Source organism: Notamacropus eugenii, chromosome X, assembly GCF_028372415.1.
Source record: "Notamacropus eugenii isolate mMacEug1 chromosome X, mMacEug1.pri_v2, whole genome shotgun sequence".
NCBI lineage: Eukaryota > Metazoa > Chordata > Mammalia > Diprotodontia > Macropodidae > Notamacropus > Notamacropus eugenii.
In genome coordinates, this window is record NC_092879.1 from 47,584,124 (window position 1) to 47,602,571 (window position 18,448).

At 38.9% G+C, this 18,448-nt stretch overlaps 1 protein-coding gene across 2 annotated transcripts in view; it reads right to left on the reverse strand.

The window, feature by feature from the left end:
• Positions 1 to 18,448, reverse strand: part of TENM1 (teneurin transmembrane protein 1) — a 773,658-nt gene that overhangs the window by 236,519 nt on the left and 518,691 nt on the right. For both annotated transcript variants that reach the window (XM_072626495.1, XM_072626494.1), the window contains exon 7: positions 17,932 to 18,084. In XM_072626495.1, coding sequence (XP_072482596.1) covers positions 17,932 to 18,084 — 153 coding nt within the window. The remainder of the gene's footprint in view (positions 1 to 17,931; positions 18,085 to 18,448) is intronic.

Here is an 18,448-nt window from a genome sequence, read left to right on the forward strand (position 1 = left end):
CTACTGTGTATCATTCCTGTTTCCAATCCCACGTTCCAGAAAAAGTCTACCTGCTGTTTCTCATATGCAATAGTACATCATGAATCTCTGTACCTTTTCCAGGCTGTCCTCAATGCCTGGAAGGGATTTCCTCTTTATCTTTGCTTCTTGCAATCCCTATGTAAGAGCTGGGGGAGGGTGTCCACTGAATCAGTAATTCCACCTCACTTAAAGTAACTGCTTCAATCAGTGGGAGCACCTCTATTGAACTGATCAATGAAAAGCATTAAATTAAGTGTAAAAAGTCCTCAATCAATGTGGGTAGAGTGAAAGACATTGGATGAAATGAAATACTACTACAGAGGAAGCATATTAGGATTGGTTGAGGAGACTCAGTACTCTCCTTTGGGTCCTTTTACAAAATAATAAACCAGTTTACAATCCAAGCATTTCAGATTCTGGGAATCCAAAGAAAAGAGTAGCCCAGCCAAGTCCCTGAGAGGAAATTGTGTGAGGAGAGGGAAGGGAGCATAAAAGAGCCTCTATCTCTTTCCCTACTCTACTTCCTTGACCAGTGGATGATACTATGAACTTTGGAAGGTCAGAAGACTTTGGACTTCCCTTTCTGGAACAAGTGACAGCAGTGGAAGCACTGGGAGCTGAGGAGAAACTAGATTGATTGAGAAAGGGAGCTTGAAGACTCTACTAGGAGGACAGCAGAAACTGCACCAAGCCTAAGGGAACTTCATGAGAAGTCCCAGGAAGGGAGGAAAGGTCTTAGAACAAGAACTTTGAATTATCTCTTTGCTATGTGGGTTAGATAAGCTTGGGACTATATGTGTGTTTGTCCTTTGTTGACAAAGAAGACCATGCCATCAGAGAAATGGTGACATGACTTGCACTTGACTTTGTTTTTGAGTGAGTGAGGGCTGTGCAAGTCACCAGCCTCACTTCTCCTCCAAAGCCATCTGAATCCAGTGACCAGATATTCATCAGGATGACTGGAGATGACCCAGGATGAGGCAATTGGAGTTAAGTGACTTGCCCGAGGTCACACAGCTAGTGAGTGTCAAGTGTCTGAGGTGAGATTTGAACTCAGGTCCTCCTAACTCCTGCACTGGTGCTCTATCCACTGCACCACCTAGCTGCCCAAGCTTGGGACAATTTTACTCTCAATTCTGTATGCACTTGTGGGAATGTAACCTCTGTTTTAGGGGATATTTGTATGAACCATACTTCTTACACCACCTTAGTTAATATTTCTTTCCAAAAGCTCATTAAGTCTGGTTGGCTAACTGATATCACCTAGATAATCAATGTGAAATGCACACCAATGGGTACTTGTTAATAATGGTACTAAAAGGAAACAAATCTCTAAACTCTCAAAAGGCTCATGTAGATACATATGGAATGAACCAACGAACCCAGATTGCAAAAGATCTGTACAGAACATGGAAACAAAGGCAGGAAAGTGTAGATGATTACACAAAAGGGTGGCATGGTACTAAAAGAATAATATTAGGAGTGTTAAAGATCAGCACAGCCAAAGGCTGTCAAAGAATAGTGAGGACAACCACAAAAAAGGGTTTCTGTTTAAGTGAAATTTGGGAAGAAGTCCAAAGAAATGACAGGAGCATTGCTGGAGGTGAAATGCTGATAGCAGAATTCAGAGAAGGGAGACATACTCAATTTATTTTCCTTCTTTTCTTCATGGAAGAGAATAATATTTAGATTAGAAAGGCAAGAACAAAAGGAGCTAATAGGAAATTGACAAATTTTGTTTTGACACGATAGAAATATCTAACGAACATTATAAATTAACAACAAAGAACTTTCGCAAAAAACGGCTGAGTAAAACAAATGAGTGATTGTTACCAGTGGTGCAGAATGCTTTACATTTGTAAATTGTAGTTTGTTACCAAAAAAGTAAGGGAATATATTTTTTTTAATTCTATTTTTATTTTCAGTTCTTATTCTCTCTTACTCCCTTCTACTCCCCCACCCATTGACAAGTGAAGAAATAAAAAAAGAAACCATTACAAATATGTAGTCATGCAAAACAAATGATCATATAGCCAAAGTTCTACTGGACTCTGACTGTGGTCACATTTGATCTAGCAATAGTATGGTCCATTCTGGGAGTCACGTTGATAAATCAGACTATTAAGAGGGGATCACCCAGGATACTGAAAGGCATATGAGGAACTATTTAAAGACTTGAGTATGTTCAGCTTGGAGAAGATAAGACTTGGGGGTAAGGGGAGGAGGATGTGATTCTGTAGTTCTCTTCAAATAGGTGAATGGCTGTCATGTTCAAGAGGGATTAGATTTGCTTTACTGGGTCCAAGGGCAGAACTAGGAGCTGTGGGTGGGAATCTCAGATAGTCTGGCTTAGAGTCAAGGTAAGCAAAAGCTTCCTACCAGTTAGAGCTATTCCAAGGTGAAATGGGCCAAGGAAAAGGGTTGCTCTTTCTTAGCAGTCCTCAAGCAAAAGGTGGATGACCATTTGTTGTAAACGTGGTTCTCAGGCACAAATGGGGACTAGATGGCCACAAAGACCACTCCCAATGGCAAGATTTTGTGTTTCTGCAATTTCTACACCTACAGTAGTTTTAAAAGTCTCTTTCCTTTAAGTTCATCCACTATAAAATTAACAGCCCATTAAGAACCATACCTGCAGTGGCTTTATGCAGAGGCTGCTGCCCTGTAGCTTTTAACTCACTGAAATACTGACATTATTGCTTTTCGTGTTAAGGCCAAGAGTAATAACTGTTTTAACAATGTCCCCTGTTAACAGTGTTAATAATAGATTTCAAATGCAATTTTGAACATAATTATGTATGACAGGACTCATAATTTTGTGGAATTGGCATTTAGAATAACACCCACCCTTTGAGGTAAAGAAATGTCCAACTGAATATGTTTAAACCTATAAGATAAGGCTGTTATTTTTCACTAGAAGCTACTTTTTCCAAGTGGGAGAGAAATAGCAGTTGTGACCTGAAAGCATTACTTTCTATTCTCAATCTACTCAGGGCTTTAGAAAATGAGGGCAATGTGCCTTAGGAACAAAATCGTAAAGATAAATACAATTATAAATCTAGGTACCACAAACATTGCTTTGAGGTGCTTAGAGTCTTTAATAAAGACAGTCACCATCAAGGAAATAAACAAAGCAGGGCAACAGCTCATTTGAGGGACTCTCACCTCTCTGGCATTAATGCTTTTAATTCTCACGTACTGTCTAATTTGTCAACTGGAAAATAAAGTCCACCAAGTTAAATGATGCCCAAAGAAACTCTCTAAGAGGAATGGGTATAGTAGAACCTGTTCACCATCATCAGTAAGGGTCCACTGACCACCTAATACACACAAGTCATTCTATGGAAACAGATTTCAGGCCCATGTTCTTAACCTGGGCCCTATAGACCTCTAATAAGTCTGCAGAAAGATTTCAGGGAACCCGTAAACTCAGATAGGAAAGAATTTCCATCTTAATTTTCACTAACCTCTAGGTGAAATTCAAAATTTTATTCAATTCTGAATACAAATAACAAAACATTCTGAGGGGGGAACATGGGATTCAACGGATTGCCAAAAGGATCCATATCACCAAAAAATGTTTTAGAAGTCAGTACTTGCCCCTTACCAATAAATGATCTATTTATGGACATGACAGGTGTGTCAAGATATGGACAGACAATGCGTTCTATTCAGGTCAATTCAAGAAAACACTAAAATGAGCCATTAAGAGTGATAGTTCTCTGAAGAATTCTCCCGGACTACACGAGAACAGACACATGGGCACAGCAGCAGTGGGAGGGGGCACGCCTCCTGGGCCCTTTTCACTTTAGCACTGCATGCATCAGAATGGAGACAGTCTCCTAAGAAGCCATGCTATTAAGTCATCTTCCAAAGCCTTTTTCTACCATTTTCTCAATTAGCTTATAAATTGGACTGTTGTGAGTTTGAATGAATTTCTTATTTCATTTTTTTCAGTGTTACTTAATGGGGGAAAAAGTGAAGTGGAAAGAAATTACGTGCAAAACAAATCCTCTCCAAAGGCAATTTTATGAAAAAAATTCAGACAATGAAGTGGAAACATTTTACTTTACTTTAACCTGACATCTGATCTTTGCTTTGTAAACTGATGAGGATGTAGTTATAGAATATTCCAATTTCTGTTGTCTTTTCATCATTGCTTTTGTTGCTCCACAGAAATAGCTTTTTTTCCCCTGGGTACCAAAGCATTGAGAGCCTGTGGTCATGGCTTCACAGAGGTCCACACCAGCTTTTCTTATATGTCCTAACACAAGTCAAGGGCTGTCTCCAGTCATCCTAACCTATGTCTTGCCACTGGACTCCAATGACTCTGGAGGAGAGAGCAAGGCAGTCCTGTCTCTCTTAAATCCAATTGACTTGAAAGTCAAGACATCACCCTCTGGATGTCTTGATATTCTTACTATATGGAAGACAGACAATAACAACCACACTGACCAAGGGAAGCCTGGGCAAGCAGACAAAGTGGGAGGGTGGAAAGTGAACAGAAAGTGGTTTAATTACTACTCCACAGTCAAAGTTAGAGTGCTGATCCTGCCTACATCTTGTACATACACATATAGTTGTTTGCATGCTGTCTGTCACCATGAGGCTGTAAGCTTCCTGAAATCAGACCATCTTGTGCTTTTTTTTTCTATTCCCTGCGCTTAGAACAGTGCTTGGTACATAGTAGGAACTTAATAAATGTTTGATGTCTTGACTTGTTCCTTACCTTCAGAAGCTCCATATACAAAACAAAAACTTCTCAATAGCAAGATTTGAATATTTCCTTGAGTGCAGTTACTAATACTGGTGAAAGTGCTTTTATTAAATGCACAAAAAGTGATTATGTTCAATTTAAACTATTATTTATTCAATATCTCTCCTTTATTAAAACACTTTAATCATCTAGATGAAGGGTAGTATCTCTCCAACAGGTCAGAACCCAACTCATTCATACCTTTTCATACTGGACAATTTTTTATCTATGACTTCAAAAGAAGACCTACCCTTCTCCTAATTTTTACCATTTTGCAGTTAAAAGTACAGCTCTCAGACTAATGTGTTGTCCCACACAGCCCACATCCTTTTCCCTTCACACATCTCTCAATACTTTCTGCAGTTCCTGAGCATAAATGCTTGTTGGTAATATGCTCTCCATTTCACTATGAATAGCCTACAACTTTGATTCTATAGAGACTATGATATTTCAAGATTGACTGTAACATAGTATCACAGTAAGGAAGAATACTGGTGCTGAGAAGAATTTTTATTTGTTTATTGTGGTCAGAAGTTTGGGGACATTGACAGAGGTGTGCAATTTTCCAAATCCAATTCATCTCCCTAATTCGACTCTAGGCCCCATTCAGTGTACATCTCTAGTGCCTGTCCAAGTGTAAGGGCAAGCAAAGTAGGATCTTTTGCTGTTTTTGCTTTAGTAAAAGTGCCTCTGAATAATGTGATTAAGGAGGATCTTTCCCACCCATTGTGGGGCCTGGAAAGATTTGTAGGAAGGCCCACATCTTTAGTTAATGAGGCACAGGTTCTCAAGGGATGTGATGCCCTCTGGCTCTAAAAAGTGTATAAAGTCTCTGAGGTGTGGATTTTACTTTGGGGATTAGTTTTTGGAAGAAGGTTTGTGTGCCAGACAAGACTCTGGGAAGCCACTAAGCAGACCCCTGGCTTTGAAAACCCAGATGTTGGTGCTTCCCTCTCTGGTAACTATGGTCAGACAGTTGGACCTGTCTGTTGATTTGTGAGATATGTATTGATTATAGTCAGACAGAGGAAGCCATGTCTGTTGATCTTTGATTTCTCTGTATTTTTTCTGAAGTTCAGGATGCTGATTCCTCTGAACTAGGTGAATGATATATGCGCTTGATTAAAGGAATGATATATATGCTTGATTAAAATGATTGTTAACCCCTCAAAAGTTGACTTTCCTTTTATGAATGCAAATCTAAGAACCTGTGATAGCAGGCCCCTCATGTATGTCGAGGTGCTTACTGATACACCAAGCTACATATCCCCATGGATAAGCTCATATATTCCAGGGAAGAGACACATTATTCATCCACTTGGTTTTCCTTATGTAGGTTGTTAAGCTAAATTCTCTTGAGTGATGATCTACTGGAAAGCAGCATCATATAGTAGGGAGAGAAGAAAATAAGCTTTTTTATAGTGCTTATTATGCACCAGGCACTGAGCTAAGTGCTTTATAAATATCTCATTTGACTCCCTACAAAATCCTATCAGGTAGGTGATGTTATTACCCCCATTTTATAGTTGAGGAAACTGAAACAAACAGAGGTGAATAGATTTGCTCAGGGTCACATAGCTACTAAGTATGTGAGTCTGGATTTAAATCCAGGCCCAACCTTATTTAGTATGAAAGGAACGGAATTCAAGTCTTAGTCCTGCCACTTACTACATATGTGACCGGGCAAACCACTTACCATTTTTGGGTCTCACTTTCTGCAACTGCAAAATGAAGGGAGTGGGTCAGATAGCCTCAAAGGTCCCTTCCAGGGGCAACCATAGTACACTGTTTTGTATGACAGTCAATTTTTAGTATTGTATACATCCCCCCATCCCCAAAAAGGAAAACCCATAGTAGTTATAGGAAAGATTTTATGGCTGAATTCTGCTATACCAAATCAAATAGTCAACAAACAAAATAAACAGGGAGATCTCATATTTTCTGTATCTTTCAGTAAACTACATGGCTGCAGAGACATGATTGGCTATCGAAGATCTCTTTCAAAAGCTTGCCTATTTATTTCTCATATTTTCATCAAGGATGTCTTGATGTGTATGGATTATTCTCATGAAAATTTTATAAAGATGAGACAACAGGGAAATGGTTGGACAAACTGACATACCTGAGTTTGACTTTTTTTAGTTGTAGTAACAGTTGTAGTAAAAAAAAAAAAAAAGCACTCTATATTGCCTACTAAATAAAAGTTCAGAATTCATAATTAAGCATTCAAGGCCTTCTGCAGTTTGGCACCACTCTATATTTCCAATTTTTTTTCACATCAGTCCTCTCCATGAACCCCATGCCCTACTCAAATAGGGCTGCTCACTATCTCCCATATACAGCTTGGACTCTTGTCTCTACTTTTGCTCTGACCATTCCTTATCATTACGGGTTCCCTCCCCACCCAATTCCATCTTTTGCAATCCTATTTATTTTAAGCTCCAGTTTTTTCCCTTAAAGTTCTCCCCTACTCTTCCTGCCCCAAACACAAGGACTGATCTTCCCAGTCTCAGACCTTGGACAGCACTCAGCTCCCTTCTTTCTTGGACACTGTTTGGCATGATAGATCCTGGCACACAGTAAGTACTTAATAAGTACTTATTGATTGCTAGGTATGTATGTGTGTTCTACTACAATGTAGTGTGCTCTCCTACAATGAAAGCTTCATGAAGGTAGAGACTGTATTTTATCTGAATTTTCAAACCCTCTCCATGCCAAGCAAAGTGTCCCAAAATGTCCCACACATAGCGAATAATTGTTGATGTTGAGTAGGTTGTGGTTGCATGTATACACACTTGCTTTTTCCAACTTAAAATGTTCCTTGAAATTGCCTAACTCAATGTCATGCTCTCTAAATGTCTGGAAGCTTAATGATTCTTTCCAATGGTTACCTTAGGCTAAGTTAAGCACAATGGAACTTTGGAGGGCAGGGAGAGGGAGGCAGGCCTGAAGATAGTGGCACATGGTAATTAAATCTTTAATTATAAGGTTTTATTGCAATAACTATAAGGTCAAGGACACAGTCTTGCATCTAAGCATTTTGGACGGTCTTTAAACACATTTGAAATTCCATAAAATTAACCCAAGCTAAGGAGGTACTTACTCACTTTAGGGGAAGATTAAGTGAACACACACAAACATGCATTTTCAAGGCACTGTTTCTCTGAACATAACGAAGTTTCACTGTGGGATATTCTAATGACAATGGACTTTAAAAGACACATTCTATTTGACTCAGTGGTTTATTTTAGTGGAAGCTGATCTAGCTTGTTGTTTAAAGGTGTAAACACCATTTTTTAAAGAACCATCTTTGCTGCTTTCCTACTAAAAGATTGGTGTCAGAACAACGATACTAGGTCAAAGCAAATATTCACCCAGTGTTCAGAGAGATCAAAAGAAGGCAGTAAAAGCTTACTTTATGACTGATGAGGCTCTAGATCATATATTTAATTGTATGTCATTTTCCTAAATGTGCAAATGATATAAACTCAATTCTCAATTATTCAGGGATAGACAATATACTCTGGATTATTTAGATTTTTTACTTCTGCTCATTCCATCTAAGAGTAGATGAAAATATGAAAGCAATTTCCTGGTGCCTTGCAGATAGATAGTTGTTGGGATTTGATAAAAATTTGAATGAAAGAAATAGAAAATCAGATAACATTACTAGATGTTGCCATCTACCAAGTGATATAAATTGGGAGAGGTTACCTGTGTATCAGTGGATTTCCTTATTTGTGGAGCTGTCCCTGACTGGTACAGATAACACATGGCTACATAGAAATCTTTATGAGTGATTTTCATACTAGATCTTATGAACAATATTCACTGTTTTCCAATTGCAGTGTAGAAGCTCAGCCACCATTGTACAAGGCCTCTCAAAACCCACAGTCCTAGTTAAGGGGTTTATTCTGAAGAGCATTTTGTACTCAAAGCATTTCTTTTCTCTCAAGATATATCTGTCTCCTTATGTTAAGGAGGTTTCTTAAAGTCCCATTGTGATAACTGCCCTGTTCACTAACAAGCTTTTGGATTTCATAATTCTTTTGGCATAAAGCATTTTAGTAACACTACAATTAAAGATAACAATCTCAAGTACCTCAAGTGTAAGGACCTACACAGTAAGATGCCAATTATCTTTGTAGCAAAGTTTCTATATGTTGATTATTAGAATTCCTTGAAACAATAAATCCCTTTACACTTTGCTGGTAAATAGAATCATCCTAGAAAGCTGAGCTGTTTAATAATATATGATAAATAATATATTACAACAAATACACATGGTCATGTATAAGCTAGTTTCCTAATGAGAAAAGTAAAAGGGTATATTTGACCTCAGATGTATGGGAAATACTTGATGGGATGACACTTAGGACTAGAACATAACTCATGAGGGAGATACTTTATTCAAATGAAATAGAATAGTTAAAAGGAACAGCAATGGAGAAGCATCACTGTATACTGATACGATATGGTCATATGAGAAAATCCAGGAAGTAGAAGGAAGGGTTTGAGGGTGGATAGAATTTTGGTGACAGTGAGAAGTAGAAAAAAGTAGTACTATTGTCACTGGAGCATATTACAGACCACCTAGACAGAAAGAAGAGATGAGAAGCTTTGGAAAAAGATCTGAAGTCTGGCCCAGAGGCATGATACAAGTAATGAGAGTTGACTTGAATTATTCAGGTACCTGCTAGATCTCTCCTTCCCTCTATCCCCCCTTAAAAGCTACTAATTTAATTTATGTACTTGCCTCAACGGAGGAACCAGTGAGAGGCTTCTGGTGATTCACATTAAGAAAGAGGAACTGGTTGAGAATTTGAAAACCAAGTGAGCTTAAAATTCATGACAGAAAAACAGAAAAAAGCTGGGAATAATCTGATTGAGTCATCCTGGAAAGGGAAAGAGAGAAATAATCTCCCTATATTTTGAGAAAATAGTTATTTCAAAGGTCTCAGAAAGATAGGTAGGATCTCATGGACTATAACTTTCCACAGCAAAATTCTAAAGACACAAAGTGAAATAATTCTTATAAAGAGGGAAAAGAGGAGTTATCTATTGAGATGAATGTGGATGGTGCAGGGAATTAAACCACCACTTTAACTTTAAAACAGCCTGTTTAAAAGAGAGGAAAAGACCACTACTCAGAAAATAGGGAACAGAGAGAAAGCCAAATATGGCTGACAGGGAAGTGATATAAAAGAGACATAATAAGACTGAAAGAGTACTGAGCAACCCTTGATGAGTCCAAGTCATCTGGTCCAAATATTCAAGGAAAAAGTGAGAACTAAAGCACTGTCAGTGATCTTTGAAAGATTAGAGAAAATTAGAGAAATACGGATCAACAGAAGAATACAACTTATCCCAAAGTAGAATTGGTTATACCGTAAGACAGTAAGCTCCTCATTATCTTTGAGGAAAGAGCCTATAACTACTTTTTGGGTAGAATGGAGAGGGAGTCTTACTTAGGTACAGTCTTAAGTGACAATGAGAAGCCTACTGTTCAAGCCTAGGGTGGCTGACAATCTTGCTGCTCTCTGCTTTGGTCAGATGCCTTTTGCAGCACTGTATTCAGTTTGGGGCTCTATGCTTTTGGAAGAATATTGATAATTGAGCGTATATTCAGAGTAGGGTATTCAAGATAGTAAGGAACCTTGTAGTCAAGAAAACATATCTAGCCTAGACAAGAGAAGACCTGGGAGGGGGTAAAGAAGGCATGATAAATATTCCAAATGTTTTAAAGTCTGTTATATGAAAGGAAGATTATATTTGAACCTAGATAAAAGAATTTGGAGGAATGGGTAGAAATTAGAAAGATGCTGATAAAGGTTTGATATATGGGAGAAAAACTTCCTAACAGACTATCTATTTCATAGCAAAATGGGATATTTTTGAGATGATCTCCCTTTCACTATCTTTCAGGAAAGGCTGGAAGACTCCCTGCTAAAATTCTTATTCAGGCAAAAGTTGAGCCAGATGATTGATTAGCTCCATTAGAATGTTGATATCCTTTGATGATTTTCCCTCACATAGACTATGCTGCTTTCCCTCCAGTAGATTGTTTTTAGTATTATGGGCTCTCATACTTTATGGCAAACTCTACTGTGTTTGCCTGGTATTGAACTGAGCCTATTCAATCTATAATTTCCTATGACCTCTGAGCAACCTTTACATTGGTGACAGTTCCCATTTGTCATCTGCCAGTCTTCTACCACAATGTTCATTTCTAATATCACATTACCCATTTTAGCCAATTCATACTTGAGTCCTTTCAAAACACTCAGGTGGAAATCCCTCATCTGGTACCAGTGATCGATCCACATTTATTTTGTCATCTTGGCTTAGATCAGCCTCCACGTTCAGAAGCACTTGAAGGACATTCTTGACAACTACACCTGGGTCCAACCCTCATTGTGAAATTGACCAAGGCATGGCTCCCAAAGATTTGAATCTCTGGAACTGGAAGGACAGTATCTGCACCTATGCTAGAGTGAGCAGCTTTGGTCCTCATACCATAATGAAGTTGTGATCAAGAGAAAGGCAGTAGTTGTACAAGAATGAAAACACAGAGGATGAGAGAGGATATAACTAAAGTTTAGAAAAGCATCAGCAGTAACATTTGGGTAAACACAAACTTGCTAAGCAAATGATAGAGGGAATCATATGAAGCCAGAGAGCTCTAACCTTATGATAAGTAAAAGGAAATGTCACTTTACAATGGAGTCAACTCTTGAAAGCCATTATACCAAGAAGTTATGGAGGCTGAAAACAGCAGTAAAAAAAAGTTCAACCAACATGCATTTAATAAGCATTTATTACATGCCAGTCACTGTACTAAGTGCTGATGATGCCAGGAAAAGCAAAAGCAATTCCTATCCTCAAGGAGCTAACATTCTACAAACTGATGACTTGTTGAGCTACAGCAGTGGATTATAGAATTAAAATGCTGTCTTAAGAGAAATTTAGATGTCTAATGCTTAATAATGGTGTCCCAGAACATGGCTGGGTTCCCTCGGTAGTCTGCTCAAGATATTACACCCTAAATCTAACCCACTATGATATTTCCTATCAGTTCACTGACTGTGTGTGTTCATTTGGAAAAATAAAAGAAGAGGAGGAAAAGGAAACTAGTGAAACATTAAACATATATGATCAGGAACATTTCACATCAATTTTTTATGCCGTAACCAAGTTTATCTTTTAGCATCGTGAGCCCTTTCCATAAATCTGTTTTAGAAGGCATATCTATAACATGCTAAAGCAATTGTTAAAAATGTTTTTGTTAAAACTGAAGTATATTGATAAAGTGATTTAATATAGTCAGAAATAAGCTGCTACACTCTAAATGAACCTGCTCTAATCTCGTCTTAGGAAAACATATACATACCATACAGCATTGGAGGAAACATTTCCTGCCATTTGCCATCAATCTTTAAAAATAATCATGTTAACTTTCACCATCATTATCTGTTAATACATTTCACTATTTTATTCATATAGTTTACTGTGCTCATATGAATTATTTCCAACTTTCTCACAATGTCTTAGGCTCAAATAGTCTTTAAGAAAAAGGTACCAAGACTTAGGACTGGTTTTGATTCTGCCTGCTGAATGGGTTCAACTATCCAGCTGGTTTCCCTTTTGGGTTCTTATGTCCTATCCTTACCCTGACAGGACAGCTTGGATTTTTTCACTTTAGGTTGGGCCAAAAGAAACCAACCTTCATCCACTGAACCGGGCCAGAGAAAATAAACGTACATGCAATTTGAAGCAAATCAAGCATTAAAAGTTGGGATGTACTAGTAAATATTCAGCAATCAGCTCTCCTGGGAAAATATATGGATGACACACTTTTAAGTTTAATCTGTATTGTCAACATCTTCTCCATCATTTCCTTAAGTTCCAACAATCAAAAAATAACAAATCAAATCCTGATTTGTTGCATTTGCAGATTTCTGAGATATAGATGCTCAGTGACAATTTGACAGTTGGTTCTTATGAGCTGGTACTAACTGGCTATCTGATTAAAAACAATACTTTGCATCTAATATTTGTTGTTTAGACTGTCAAGATAAGTGCTTCATTGACTGCCCCCTCCAGGGGGCATTCCCCACCAGGGATGTCATTCCCCTACAAGACCTCACACAGCACTTGGCCTATACTTCTCTAGCTTACTCATCATGGTATAGTGCGCATTAGAGTTAGTAGTGTTAATATTCACCTTCTACCAGCCTTAGAGCACTGTGCTCCACACATAGCAGGTGCTTTAACGTGCTGCCTTGTTTACATCACAGCTCTAGACCACACTCAAAGTGTGCATGCTGGAAGGATAAATCAGACATATTCTGCCTTGGCTTAACTTCTGTTATAAGGATAGTAACTAAGAAAGCCCTGTAGGAAACTGACATCAGCATTCACCTCTGCCACCCAGAGCTAGCACTCAATGCCAAGACTCTTGTATAGCTACTCACACAAGGGCCCCTGTGCTGGTTAGAAGGGGCACTTGCATGGTCTGGCTTCCATCTGTGAAAAACAAGCTTAGTGGAAGACAGGTGAAAAAAGTGTAATGAAATCAGTAGGTGGGAGAGTAGACAGAGTTGCTGGACTTGAAGTCAGGAACACTCGAGTTCAGATCTTGCCTCAGAGCCAGGGCAAATCAGTCAACCTTTCTCAGGTTCAGTTTCCTCACCTGCAAAATGTCAATAACAGCACCTGTTTCACAGGGTTCTTGTGACTATCAAGTGAGATAACATACATGCTCCAAGTGCCGTATGTGTTTTTGTAGTTTTGTAGTACTTTCTTGTGTGCTAAATCCCTTATCCAAGGCAGAATCCTATACTAGAAAACAAGCCTCAGAAACAGAAGGCTCCAGAACTGCCCCTCAACTCCTCCCCCCACAGGTAAGGAAGGTCATTTGAGCTGGTGGTAAAAATGTGGAGGTGAGTCAAGAAACTATGGTTTTAGTCTCACTCCTTCAGCAAATCCTTTACCCTCTTCTCTGTCACTCTATTTCTTAATATGCCAAAACGGGATATTCGCACCTACTATTGACCTTTCTGACCTCTCAGACCTAATATAATGATGATAGATGGCAAAACATGCCAAGTTTAAAAATTAACAAATGCAGATTATCATTTTGGGTCAACTCTAACATACAAAAATCCAAAATTTTAAAAACAGATACTAGTTAACTATATTTATATCACAATAAGATTCACTCCAGCGTTCTTCTGAATACTGCACTGAATATGGAATTACATTTAGAGAAAATGGACCACCCCACAGTATAAAGTGAGGAGCACCCACAATGAAATTGTGGCCATAAGTTAAAGTTCAGTGTTAGTCACATGCTCTATTGGCCAGGTCCAGTTTGGAACTCATGCAGTGGGAAGACTGGTAAAATGGAGAAGCAAAGTGAGACAGTTAACAGAAAGCTAGGTCCCTGGGGAGAAGAATCTCAGTTGATCAGTTCTGTTTGGTCCCTAACTCTAAAGTCACAGCTCTAATACTACTTCTTGGACAAAACTAGCCCTTCAGTCCCTGGCAAGATGGTGAAGTCAATGCAGTTTATCTTGGGCTGTTTCTAACCCTTTCCCTTCTAGATCAACTCCCCTAAGAATGTACCCTTCCCACCCACCTCCCTTAGCATTTAAGGATTTAATATGAGGTCTGTTATTTTTCAGACAGGCTGGTATGATGTTACCTTGTAACTGTTGTTAAGTAGCTTTGTTTAGGAATACCAGGTCTACCCCAGTAGGTCAAGGCTCCTTTAAGGACAGGTACCATGCTTTCTCTTTCTCTATATCCCTCAATAGGGCCTAGTACAAGACTTACTTCATAGTAAGCTTGTTAAGTAAATGGGATACACTCATTTTATCCATGGTGTAAGCACTTTGGCAATGTCTGTCTTATAGACTCTTTGGACACTCCAGAGCCCCTAAAAGAGGACCTTGCACATAGTAGGTATTTAATAAATACTTATAGCATAAGGAAGGCATTGAATGAAGAGATTTCCCCTAGATTTCAGGGTAGGGGGAGAAGATTGTCGAACCCAAAGGATTTTCTTTTTGTAATCAAGGGAACACAAAATCACAGATTTAGAGCTGGAAGGGACCTTAGCTGCCATCTAATCCATACCATTCTTTTCTACATAGGAGGAAACTGAGGCTGAGAGAGAAGAAGCAACTTATGCAGGCTCCCCAGGTAATATTTGGCAGAGTCAGGATTTGAAGTCACATCCTTGAATTTCAAAGCTAGTAACTGCTTTTTGTGCTATATCACACTGCTTTTCCTAAGGTTTTGTCTTTTTTTCTACAAAATGAATGTTTGCCATCAAATACCCCTTTTTGTTTCATTTGGAAAACTAAGTGGGGAGAAAGTTATTCTTCTGTGTTGCACTGAAAAAAAGATATGGAGAATGACTGTTAATGAGAATCCAATCTCAACAGAATTTGATTGGCAGATTTTTATAAAAAGTCTCTTATCCATCAGTCTCCCAAGCAAGACGATGATAAACATTTTAAGGTGCTCAATTTGCTATGAAACAGAGCCCAGACACTGGAGATGGCAAGTTCCAAAAATACAAGTCAAGAATTTGATGAGAAGGTGTCAATTTCAAACCAAGTTATTGAGAACTTGAAAAATTGCACCAAATCTTTGAACTGTAGAGCCAGAGGAGACTTCAAGATCATTTAGCTCAGTTTATCTATTTCCTATGAGGAAAATGTGTGGCTGAACAATAAAACTCAGAGCAGTTTCCTGTACTTTTTGGCTTTATCTTCAAAAGAGAAGGTAGTGGGATGGACAAAGTACTATACAGTAATTGTCAATCAATCAGTCAGTTTTAACTGTATAATGACAGAGACAGGGAGATGTTGCACCTGCGATTTCGGTGCCATAGGGAATTTTCAGGTGCAGAGTCTCTGGTACAGACTGGTCTGCAGACGTGGTACCTTCTTTTTGATTCAGTGTCTTAGAGAACTGCCTAGAGAACTGAGAGGTTAAGCGATTCATTCAGGTTCACACAGCCAGCACGTGGCACAGGCAGATCTTGGACCCGTCTTCTGCGCTCCAAGGTCCACTCTTTATCCACTAGGCCAAGCTGACTCATTCATCGTACATTTCCCTGATACAATAGGCAGTGTGTGATATAAAAAAGGGATATTGGCTTATACCACTGGAGTGAACAGTGCCCAGAAACCACAAAAGAATATAAGAACACTGTTACTTCATTGAAAATGGTCCTGACAGTACCTAAGATTTTCCCCAAGATTCAGTTCTGTCTACACATTATATTATAACAAGATTTTTGCACTTGATAAGTAATATGCAGTAAAAATACAATAGAGCAGTACCCTTAAAAGTCTAACTATGGTTCAGGCTATGTCCATGCTTCCATAAAAGGTTACTTCAAACTAAAACTTGGCATGTATGATATAAAACCCCAGGGATTTTTCTTCATAAAATATTTAACTGAAATTGCTTTGGTCTTTTTGCTGTTGTAATTGGACAAACATTTTTTTGCACATTTGTGTAACTTGTCATGTTATATAAAAATATGGGGTGATAAAGTTTGTCTTAAAAATTCACTGTCATTGAGAGCCTCCAGGGCTGTGCTTCCACAGTCTTTTTTGCAATTTTCCAATTGTATTAGGCTCACTGGAAAGGGATCCAGAAATCTGTATGTGAAAACAAGCACAAACGTGTGTTGGTAACTATGTGCTGATGACCTTCTACCTCCCCTGACAGCCTTCCAAAGTCACAAAACTAATGGAATTGAGAAAGACAATATCAAAATGGCAGCTGGTACTCTGGTAGGTTTCCTCACATTGATGTAACATCTTGACTCCCTCCCAGAAACAGAGCACCACGAGAGAGGATTTGAGCTGGTAAAGAGACCTCTGTACAAAGGTTAGGTGAATTCTGGTTGACTACCTGGCCTGCTTGCTCTGATACCAGTAGTGTCTTCAGTCTGTTCCAGGAGTGATGATGACACTGCTGAGACAGGTCAATATGGTTTTGTTGGCCCCTAATGAAACAAATGAGGCAGGGCCAACATTGAAACCTACTGTGTTGAATCCTGAATCCTGAACCAAAGCCAAGTCATGGGAACAAACCAAGATATGACATAGAAGAGAACATCAAATAGTCTCACTAGTCTAACTGGTAACTGAAATTGTCTGTTTCTAAAACTTTTAAACAAGAATACACAGCCCAACTTTGCCTTGGAAGTTTGTTGAGGACAGGAAGTAGACTTCTGGCTTTTCTGCACATTCCTCATGGCATCTAGCATGGTGCTGGGCATAAAGTATGTGCTTGATAAATATTTGCTCAACTAAATTCACTCAAATGGCAACAAATTATTCAAGTGAAACTAGAACCAAACTGATATGCCAGTTGGTTTGAGCCCTTGTTTCAGAAGAATGTGTCTTCGTGTAGGATCTGAAGGGGAAGAGATTGGGGGTGAGAATTGAGGAAGAGGTAGCCCTGGAGTTCATAGCTACACTGCAACCTGGAGAATGGAAATTACCAAAATCTCATTAAAAGAAAAGTCACACTAAAGCAAACCTCTTGGCCTTTTTCAAAGATTGGTGAAAATAGATTATTTAAAAGGAATGAAAAGCTTATGCTTGCTAATCTTATGGCATGACATGTATGGAAAATGAGTCAGGGAGTTCCCAGGTGATATTAGTTACCCTCAAAAAGTCACCCCTCTTCAGGTGGCCTTGAGATCATGTTCCCTAGCTATCACAGGACCAATTCTGCACCCCCCTGCCCCCCCAACCATCTGCTGAGCTGAAGGCATTTTGATATATTCTGAAATGTCAAGCGTTGTACAGACCAGCCAAGACTCTCACTTTCCGTACTCAGACACAGTATTTTGATCTCAACCCCAACTTTGCTTCAGGATCATTAGGTGGGAAATGAAACCTTAAGGGTGTTGAAGCCTCCACTGTGTCAAGACTTCTCTGTTTTTAAAAGAGCCTATACTTTTGGAAAATTCATTCTGCTTCTACCCAAGACACCAGAGGAAAGCTCTATTACATAAGACACATTAACATCTTGATTCTTTCCTCATTCAGTCCTTCTTATGAAGAACCAAATTGTGAGGAAAGCCATTCATAATAATTTATTCATCTTTAGTCAAGTACCTTTTTTCTCTGTTTTATCAGAAACCTTTCCCCCGATTGGTGGGTAGGTAGCATCCATTGATTCAGTCCCTCGGTTTCCCTTGCTAACTCCATTTTCGTAGAGCTGTCCTTCAACTGGCTGCAATTGCCAAGTCAGGCCAAACAGATGTACTGCTGTAAGGAAAAAAATCATACAATTATTTTATTTTACTGTATTCCAGAGAGGTTCCCCCCAAACCAGTTGCTCATTACACCTGATGCCATCTCTACTCTGTCTTCTCTCAGCCAGGCAGGACTCCTGATCATGAATTCCTAAATTAAGAGAATCTAAATGTACATATTCAATCATAGCCATAGCTATCTGCCAAGCAGGCTTGGGGATTGAGCGGCTAAAGGTGTCCCAAGAGACCAGCTTACAAGAAACAGCCTCAGATAACTAGTAGCTAGCTGCCATGCAGTAGGATATCTGGCTTATTCCTTCCCACCCTCAAAGCTCAAAGTCCCATGCCTTCATCAAAACAGATTTTTTTCATTGTTC